The 10,743-nt window shown below is 39.9% G+C and overlaps 1 protein-coding gene across 1 annotated transcript; it reads left to right on the top strand.

The window, feature by feature from the left end:
- Nucleotides 1–1,981: 1,981 nt before the first annotated feature.
- LOC123972199 (zinc finger protein OZF-like) lies at nucleotides 1,982–9,790 on the top strand. The gene is made up of 2 exons (XM_046051504.1): nucleotides 1,982–2,039; nucleotides 7,142–9,790. Exon 2 carries the CDS (start codon nucleotides 7,214–7,216, stop codon nucleotides 8,474–8,476), a length of 1,263 nt encoding a protein of 420 aa, XP_045907460.1. The 5' UTR covers nucleotides 1,982–2,039; nucleotides 7,142–7,213; the 3' UTR covers nucleotides 8,477–9,790.
- The last annotated feature ends 953 nt before the right edge of the window (nucleotides 9,791–10,743 follow it).

Raw genomic sequence — 10,743 nt, forward strand, 5'->3', positions numbered from 1 at the left:
GATTTTTACTGGCCCGGGCAAGAAAACAAATAGATTTTCTTGTTATAACATTTTAAAGATTTTAAAATGAATATTTTCATTAGATTTTCCATGAATGTGCAGTTTGCTCCTGCATATTTAAAAACACATAGACAGGGAGGGATTGATTGGCGGTTACTGTAGCCAGTAGCACTTAATGTGCTTTACGCATGCCAGAATTAGTGCAGTGCCTGCTCACGGGGGGCGATGTGATAACTCCCTGCGCTTTTTCGATGCTTGTTAAAAATGTGCGTCTCACATTGGTTTCACCTACAGCATTAATAACACTGAAAGAGCACGTCCATGGCAGAGATACTTTGAGATATTCAACTCTTCTTAAGAACTTCATAAAACTCTAACGTTTCTAACGTATACCAAATATGCATAATGACAAAAACGCTGTTTCAAATTGTTTTTGAATGCTCCGTATTTGTTTTTGTAAGAACTGTGGTTGACAGCATACGCAAAAACATTCTTGCTACTTTTCTTTATTGGTCTTTTTTTCCCTTTCTTCTCCAATAGGATCAGCAAAAGCTTTAAATGAGCAGTGTTGTAGAATGTAGTGACATCTAACATTGAAATTGTGAAACTGAGTATCACTCGCCTCAGGTTTCCCTTCCAAGCATGAAGAAGAAACTACGGTGCCTGTGAAACTCATAACAGGCCTTATCTAGGGTCAGCATTTGGTTTGTCCTTTCTGGATTACTCTAGAAGCATGATGGTTAAACATGTTCGAGTCTGTGGAAGAGGAGCTGCTCTCTCTGTAGGCAAGTCTAATGTTATGGAAACACAAAGATTCTTATTTTCAGGTGATTATAGACTAATGAAAACATTTCTGTCAGTTGAGCAAATAGAGCTCTGTAAATTTAACACTGATCCTTTAACTGATGTGACCGTGCATTCATTTGTATTAAGGAATCCCAGCTCTCATCATGAGCCTTTAAACCTAAAAGAAAATTTAATACTCTTTAGGGGAAACTCCTGTATGCACCTGTGTCCCTTGCACTATATTTTGCATCCTTAAGCCCAGTCCCACTTTCTGCACTTACAGACTCCTGATCGTATATGAACGATAAAGACAGTTAAAACAGACAAAAAAATAAACAATTTAACTACGTGGCACAAAAATCATGGACAACTGAATAAATCTACAAAATCTGAACAAGTCAGCAAAATCAGCCAGGCAAAATGCAATTCTGAAATACTCCATGTGGGATGTAGAGCGGAACTAATCCAGTTCACAGAGAGCTATTATCCGTGTCACATTGGTGTAAACTGAGCTGCTAGCTGAGACATAGCGCCCAAAGGAAGGACTGATGTCTAAAATCTTCATTCTTTCTAAAAATAAGTATTTTGATGTCAGGAATATAGTTTCTATAGGGCCCTGTGAAATCTGTTTAAATTTTCACCAGATTCTGATTGTTCCCCTTCAAATTTCTGTGCTCTTTCTGAACTCTGTTTTACAATTTGAGTCATAAAAAAGTTACAGGAAGAAGTTATAGTTTTCTAAAATGCGTGTATGTATTTCATTATTCTCCACAGATGTCCAGCTGCTGTTGGAGAGTAATGAAGAGGTTCCCTCTAAACAGCAGAAGAGGAGCCCCAGTCTGAACCAGGAGGACCCACCAGAGTCCCGACACATTAAAGAGGAGTGGAGCCCCAGTCTGGACCAGGAGGACCCACCAGAGTCCCGACGCATTAAAGAGGAGTGGAGCCCCTGTCTGGACCAGGAGGACCCACCAGAGCTCCCACACATTGAAGAGGAGTGGAGCCCCAGTCTGGACCAGGAGGACCCACCAGAGCTCCCACACATTAAAGAGGAGTGGAGCCCCAGTCTGGACCAGGAGGACCCACCAGAGCTCCCACACATTAAAGAGGAGTGGAGCCCCAGTCTGGACCAGGACAACCCACCAGAGACCCCACACATTAAAGAGGAAGTGGAGGAACTCTGGATCAGTCAGGAGGGAGAGCAGCTTCGAGGGCTGGAGGAGGCTGATATCACCAAGTTCACATTCACTCTTGTCTCTGTGAAGAGTGAAGAAGACGATGAAGAGAAACCTCAGTCCTCACAGCTTTATCAAAGACTAACTGAACAGATGGAAACAGAAATTGATGGAGAGGACAGTGGAGGACCAGAACCAGCCAGGACCTCAGATCCAGATAGAGTGGCTCATGACTTGTAATTCTTCTGACACTAATGACAGTTGTTGAAGGACACCAGAAAACCTCTGTCAGATTTAGGGATGAAATAGTTGCCGGTTTAATGATAAACCATGGTAGAATTCCAGATCATGCTCATTAACACTGTATTACTGAAGTTGTCAGTGTAACCTACTCTTGTTCTGCTACTGTATGTGTCGTGTGTCTGTAGACTCATTCACTCATTGCGCATGATAACACGTTACGTAGTTTAGACACCATAATAATCTTGTTTATTAAAAGAGCAGCTGTTGAATTGATTGTAAAAGTGTTTAAAGAGGAGAAACGCTGCACACTCATACACAAGAGTCCTCTGTATTTATGTAAATAATGCTTGGGGTCATAATTTATAACTTTTTAGTGCACATTTGACATGGTTTTTACATGTTTACAAAAGATACTGCCTGTTATTATTTTAATGTTATGCAAACAAAACAAGTTTCTAATTGAATGGACTCTTCTGGTTTTGATTTGATCTGTCATTATGTGTAAAACATGAACAGTTGATCCTTAAACTGCTCATACTGTTCTGATATTTCTGTCACATCTGAAGTCTTTGGAAATATTTTGATTTCTGACAATTGTCAGCTGATGTGTTGGATTAACCCAGCTGCCTTTAAAGCAGAGGTTCAAATGTTTCCAGTTTGTTTCTGTACAGGACTCAGATGCCACATGTATGTTGAGAGTTGTTGGTTGCTGTAATCATTCTCCAGTTGGATATCTTTGTACCGGGACGGTTTGTTGCGTCAACAAACCTCCAAGTGAATCCGAGACATATCCCTCAGCAAGGAAACAATGTGTGTGGAAATAAAGATGTGGCTTTGTTAAAAACAGCCTAGGTTTGGAAGATCTCCACTTGATTAGTCAAACTCAGACTGCTGAAGCCTCAGATTAACTTCCCCTGACCTTCACAATGTGTTTTCTCCAGTTACCATCAGGTCAAGAGACTGATTTACCTGAGGTCTGTTTTAGACCGGGTCCAAACCTTTGGACCTATGAAGACCTCTTCAGACTCTCTCCAGCAGTGGCAATTTCTGCATGGGCTCATCTGTAAAATGTCACTGATGCATCCACAAGAAGAAAGTTAGAAGCTAGGCGAACACCAGCTTAAACAGTCCTCAGTTATACCTAATAGAGTAATATCTATAGGCCTGGAGGATTGGACGTTTTAACATGGAGAGCTGGACCAGTACCTCCTGGACAGGGGTAACTTGGATTCTAACTGCACAACTGTAATCATTGCTTGTTTCAGCAGGTAAGTTGGAGCTAACATTTTCAAATCACCTACAGAATATCGTGTTGATTTGTTCATATTTGTATTATGAGTCTGAATCTGCAAAGTAACCAGAACTGGGATCTATTAGATAAACGTAATAAAGAAAAAAGTACAGTTGTTCCTCTCTGCTTTTGGGAACAGGCCATTGTTATTCAGAGGATAATGTTACTTTACTTTGCAAAGTAACTCTTATGGAACTGGTTTGTAAAGTGCTGTATAAATCAAATGTACCATTATAATCTGTCTCTTCAGAAAAGTCAGGAATTAAACTTGTTGTCAGGATTAACATAAATGAATTAGTATGTACAATAATTATAAAGTTTTGCTGACATTATGCTTTTGGGCTGTTGACATTACTTTGTGATATTTCTATATTTCTGAGTATTTCTACCAAATGTTAATTGTCAGTAGAGAGACTTGGGGCTTTTGTTATTTTTATTTTGAAAATCAGCAAAGAAGTGGTACCGGAAGCGGGTGTACTTCCGGTGTCTAACACGCCAACTTTGCTGTTTGCATGCTAACAGATAGATCAGCTGGAGTTCAGCAGCAGAGCCTGTATGTGAAGATAAACTTGTTTAAGTGGAATCTGTGTAAACTTTCGGGATGTTTCACCTTAGATTCATCTCCTGTTAGCCAAGAATGCTAAAGGAAGTTAGCTGAGTACAAGTGGTTTGAACCCAGGTCGTAGACGGAGCCGTGCTGCGTGTCTGTAACGGAGTGTGTCTGGAGGAAAAGCTGCTGTAAACATGTCTAAAGTCCAAACGCTGAGAGCTTTTGTCCAGCAGCGACTAAGTGCGGCTGCTGAAGAGATATTTGAGCTGTTTGAAAGAACGATAGCAGAGTACGAGGAGGAACTTTGTGGACAACGCAAAATACTGGACGCTGTTTTCAAGCCTCAAGCAGGTTTGGACATTTCACCCTTTACTGCAGTAAAAGTACTAATACCACTCTGTAAAAATACTCCACTGCAAATACAAGTCCTGCTTTCAAAGCAGCCTGTTTTCAGCTTTGTGGAGATGCATTTTCCAGCTGATCCAAAAATACTTTATTTAGCAGTGGGAGGATTTTATTAGCCCATAAAGCAACTCTTCATTCTGCAGTTCATCACTAACGTTCACCTCAGATTTGTACTGTACTTTGGTAAATGGTCTTAGTTAAATTCCACCGGTGGAAAAGAGCTGCTACTAAAAGAGGTCAAGTTCTTTAATATGCAGAACAACAATCACAGGGAAGCAGTCGATGGCAATGAAGCTCTTGGCTCCCTACAACATACATGTGAAGACTCTTTCCTAAGGGGGCTCAAAGTAGATAACAGGTGAGGTACAGACACAGACCGACCTCTCCGTCTCTCAGACAATCATTGATCCTGTTATTTTTCTCTGTGGGTGCAGGACGAAAGCTGGGTAGATAGGAACCAGTCGTTGCATACAGCTGATGACGAGAGATATGGTGCCCTTCTTCAGTCTTATGGCATATTCAAGAAGTCATGAAGGTTTCCTCAAAATGTTCACTTAAGTAGTTGAGGTTGTCTCCTCATCTTGGGCTTATACCTGAGGAATCCCTTGAGTGTGTTAAACCGTTGCACAAAGGACCTCAGCAACCAAACTAAGGAAAATAATTTAAGGTACCTCTGGCTTTATCTTAACCGGAACATGGTTGAGTTTATGGCGATAAATGACAAAATTTTACATATCCTGAGACGAGTGTTCTGCGACCGGGAGAATCCAATGGATCAGCTAAATGATAAGCAAAACAAGAAGGCTGTCAAATTTATTGCTAGCTAGCAATCCAGTCTAGTTTATCTATAGCCAAAATAAAGTTATTCTTAACAATTTTATTGGGTTCTCTTTTATAATTAGTGATCTATTTTTTGGCAAGAACAGAGAAGTTGTCATACTTATTTTGGATCTCCTGGATGAACCTCTTCACAAGTCTCCTGGAATTAATTTTCGAAGCGATTTCCTCCCACATTTGTCAGATTTACTTTTTGTGCTTTCTTTTATGAAATTCCTGCAGCAGTACGATATTTTCTTTCTCAGACAAATGTCTCCTCTCTTTCCAACTTTGCTGGTGCAAGCAAACAGTCTCCATGGTAGCAGTAGAATTTTACTACTGTAAATTCTAATATCTAACACCTGATAGCAAACACCTTAATGATTTTCCTTAACTAAGGAAACATTTAAAGGGATTCTGTGCAACACAATCCTTAGCTAAGGAGAAATGAGAAATTAAGACTTAAGAGTCATACTTTTGGTTGTTTTTTATTGTGCAACTGGCCCCAGCATCTTCATTTTTGGCGTCATAGGTCAGATCAGTGGTCATGGTTGTTATCCATAAAAATTTCTTCCTAGGAAGACTTTACATTAATGCATTACCACTAATTTACCTATGAGATATTTGGCTGGACAGTCTAAAACCTTTAAAATAATTTTCTACGTGCCTCTGTAGGGCTGTGTGGTAGTCCGGTGTAGACTAGATAGTCAGTCAGTTTTTGTAGTAATTTCACATGCATTGATTTATTTGTGGCCCGCCACAATATTATTGTTTATCGCTCAGCACCTCCCCTCTCTCCCATTAACACTGCTGCACAAATGGTTGCAACACAATGCTGTCAATGTCCCACCTTAAAAAAAGTTAGCAAGCATGTAAGGAGCCTAGCTAATACTGCTATCACTGCTCCTTCAGAAGTTCCTCACTCCAAATTCATGGACATGCATTGCCAAGGCTCCTGCTGAAATACTGCAGAATCCACATCCATCGCTGGCCGAGGGCACAGTAGCTTCAGTAAGGTGTAATGTTTTTAGCAAATGAAGCCGTGGTTGAGGCACTGTTTTACATCACTATATGAGCATGGCATGAATTGAGTTTTTGTTTTGTTGTTGTTTGAAGTTACGAAAAACACTTTACAGTGTGTTAAATAAATAAAGTTTTTGGAGTGATAAAAGTTCTTGAAAGTGAGTTGAACATCCACTTATTCAGGTCTCGCAGCTTTTAATATCAAAAAGCTGACTCAGCCGCTGCAGCTAAAATATTAAGGCTAACGTTGTCATATAATAATAGAATACATAAAATCAATACATTAATTTAATGGAATACACAAATGTAATTTATAGTCAGTCCTAATGATGGGGCAGGGATAATGACTTATTTACTGATGTGGACCCAGATGAACCTGAAGCTGCTGACTCTCCCCACCTTTGTATTCTGAGATTTATAGTACAGACAATGAAGCTGGTAAAGTGGCTTGTTGGAAGTGACGAGTATATTCAGTGCCTTAGTTCCAAATATGTTTTACCAAAAGTGCATTATTTTCCACACGTTAAAGAAAGTAGTGGTGTCAGTGGTTTAAATGTGACAGGAAGTTACATTTTTCTTAAATGAGTATGTATTTCATTATTCTCCACAGATGTCCAGCTGCTGTTAGTGAGTAAAGAAGAGGTTCCCACTGAGCAGCAGGAGTGGAGCCCCGGGCTGGACCAGGAGGACCCACCAGAGCCCCCACACATTAAAGAGGAGTGGAGCCCCGGGCTGGACCAGGAGGACCCACCAGAGCCCCCACACATTAAAGAGGAGCAGGAGGAACTCTGGACCAGTCAGGAGGGAAAGCAGCTGGAGGAGGCTGATAGCACCAAGTTCACATTCACTCTGGTCTCTGTGAAGAGTGAAGAAGACGATGAAGAGAAACCTCAGTCCTCACAGCTTCATCAAAGATTTGACCAGATGGAAACAAAAGCTGATAGAGAGGACTGTGGAGGACCAGAACCAGCCAGGAACTCAGATCCAGAGAGACATTTACAACCTGATACTCATGACAAGGCTTCACACTCCTCTGAACCTCAGACTGAAGAGAGTTGTGATTGGGAGGAGACCAGGGGACCTCAGTCAGGTTCAAACCCTCTGCAAAATAACAGTGAATGTAACACTTGTGAGAAATCATTTCACTGCTCGGAGTGTGGTAAACTATTCAGCCAAAACTCAAATGTGAAGAGACACATGAGAATTCACACTGGAGAGAAACCATTTAGTTGTTCAGTTTGCAGAAAAAGATTTAATCAGAGGGTACATCTGGCAGAACACAAGGCAATCCACATGAGGGAGAAACGATACAGCTGCCGTGTTTGTGGCAAAAAATTCTCTTGGCTTTATCAGCTCAAACACCATCAGTGTGTTGGTCGTCAGTCCTCAAAGCTTCATCAAAGCCAAACTGACCAGATGAAAACAAAAGCTGATGGAGAGGACAGTGGAGGACCAGAACCAGCTGAAGTACCTGTAAGTGATCGGGTATGTAATAATGGAAAAACATCAAGTAGCTCCTCTGAATGTGCTACAAGCTTTGGACACAAGGGACGTCTGCAGAAACACAATGGACTCCAAATAGGAGAGGAAGCATTTTGTTGCTCAGTTTGTGGTAAAAGATACTTCGGGAAGAAGTCCTTAAGGAGTCATATGAGGCTTCATTCAGAACGAAAATGTTTCATCTGCTCAGTTTGTAAAGTAAGTTTTGGCTGCAGAAGCCATTTGTCCACACACGAGAGAATCCACACACAGGAGAAGCCATTTAGTTGTTCTGTCTGTGGTAAAACATTTTCACAAAAACCACATCTGAAACAACACTTGACTGTCCACACAGGGGAGAAACCGTTCAGTTGTTCTGTCTGTGGTAAAACATTTTCACAAAAGCCACATCTGAAACATCACTTGACTGTCCACACAGGTGAGAAACCCTTCAGTTGTTCTGTCTGTGGTAGTAGATTTGCACAAAACTCAACTTTGACCTCACACATAAGAGTTCATACAGGAGAAAAACCTTTCAGCTGCTCAGTTTGTAAAACAAGATTCCGTGACAAAAGCAATTTGTCCAGACACATGAGAATCCACACAGGAGAGAAACCGTTTAGTTGCAGCATTTGTGATAAAACTTTCACTCAACCCGCTCATCTCAAAAACCACAAGTGTGCTGGAGAGAGCAGCAGAAGTAAATGAAGCTTCAGAGATGCTTCAGATTTTAGTTGTGACACATTATTTGGTGGTTTTCTGAGAACTTTGACATTTTAATACATGTCATACCAAAAGCAAAGTATTTCATGTCTGTTGTACAGCACTATGGTCAACTAGTGTTTTCAAATGTGATTTACAAACTACATTCATTGCCTTATCACCCAACAACACAATTTACTTGTAATTGAATGGACTCTCCTGGTCTTGAATATATCTAATTATATGTAAAACGTGAACAATTGATTCTTAAACTGCTCATACTGTATTTGTGTTATTTTGGTCAAATCACAAGTCTTTACACAACCTTTGATTTCACACAATTGGACAGCTGATGTGTTGGATTTGCCCATTTGCCTTTAAAGCAGAGGTTCTGATTTTTCCAGCCTGTTTCATCTTCAATGTTGGGCATGTTAGTCAGAAAATGTAATAAGTTAATACTTTTACAGAACTGATAGTATTACTTTTTTTTAGTACTGTATATTTAAAGGACTTATGTGACTATATTACTTTCACGACCCCCCCGCCCCACCCATTACTTCAAAGTGACAGACACTTTGTTCAGCCAGCTCATTTCAGAATTGAATCCACTTTACTGGAACAATAATTCACCTTAGGAGTCAACAATCAGCCAAACTGAAAAAAATATAGTCTCTCCCAATGAGTGCATCAGCTACAGGAAACATTTAATTTTAATGATCAGCTACAAGTCAGTCAGACCGTTTTAGGTTGACAAATTTTGAAGATTTTTAAACCTTTGTCTGGAAACTGGTTTCAATAATTTTATTAAATACATTATTTTTTTCCCCCATATAATTATTTTGTTATTTTTATTTGTTTAAAAATTTTTTTAAAAGCTCCATAACAGGTGGTGTTTTTTAATGATTAATTTGCAATTGATTTATGATGTGAATTCATCTATAGCATTAATTGTAAATGACCGAACTGTAATTCCTCCTTATGAAGGAAGTGAAGTAAAATACTTTCAAATACACTGAAACCTAAAACAAGCATTTTCTTGCTGTTTAATGTGTTCGTAATGATGGCAATATAGGTTTTAGTCCACCCTGATGATCATGTTCATAAACACATCTAATAATGACATAATAAAAATCAGATTAAAAAAACGTAGGAAATGTTTGTGATTCTGCTCACAAGCTGATACATTATCTGAACTCTTGTGTAACTGTTGTGAATTGCTGTATAATTAGATGTACTACTATAATCTATCACCTGTGAAAAGTAAAGTAATTTTACTTACTAGTAGAGTTATCAGTGTGTGTGTGTGTGTGTGTGTGTGTGTGTGTGTGTGTCTATATATATATATATATAGAGAGAGAGAGATTTATAGATAGATAGAGATAGATAGATATATATATATGTGTATTAATAGATACATACATAACGCATATTTGTTACAGTTAAGATTTGTTTTTACACAAATGTAAAAATACATATTTGTAGATAGTGAAATATTTGTGCATCATAGTACACATTTGTGGATTGTTTTCTGTGGGTTACAAATATTAAAGTCCAGTAAAATCTTCCATATGAGTGTGACTGGTTGTTTGTCTCTGTGTGGCTCTGCGATGGACTGGCGACCTGTCCACGGTGGACCCCGCCTTACACCCGATGTCAGCTGGGATTGGCTCCAGCAGGATAAGCGGTTGACGATGGATGGATGGGGCTTTGGTCACTTTTATTTTGAAAGTCTGCATAGAAGGGGTACCGGAAGTAACAGTAGTTCCTGTGGCTTCTATGCGATCTTTTTACGTTACGTAGCACGTGAGTTGCCACGAAATACAATCAGAGTTCAGCAGCAGAGCCTGCATGTGAGGATAAACGTGTTTAAGTGGACTCTGTTTAAACTTTCGGGATGTTTCACCTCAGACTCATCTCCTGTTAGCCAAGAATGCTAAAGGAAGTTAGCTTGTTAGCAGGAAGTAGCCGGAGCCGGAGCTCGGCCTCACAGTGTGTATTTTATCAGAGTGAGCTGCGTGTCTGTAACGGAGTGTGTCTGGAGGAAAAGCTGCTGTAAACATGTCTAAAGTCCAAACGCTGAGAGCTTTTGTCCAGCAGCGACTAAGTGCGGCTGCTGAAGAGATATTTGAGCTGTTTGAAAGAACGATAGCAGAGTACGAGGAGGAACTTTGTGGACAACGCAAACTACTGGACGCTGTTTTCAAGCCTGAAGTCCGGTTACACAGAGCAGGTTTGTGCACTTTACTGCTTATTCTCACTGTAAACTGCCTTTA

The sequence above is a fragment of the Micropterus dolomieu genome, linkage group LG01, assembly GCF_021292245.1.
Source record: "Micropterus dolomieu isolate WLL.071019.BEF.003 ecotype Adirondacks linkage group LG01, ASM2129224v1, whole genome shotgun sequence".
In the NCBI taxonomy this organism is placed as follows: domain Eukaryota; kingdom Metazoa; phylum Chordata; class Actinopteri; order Centrarchiformes; family Centrarchidae; genus Micropterus; species Micropterus dolomieu.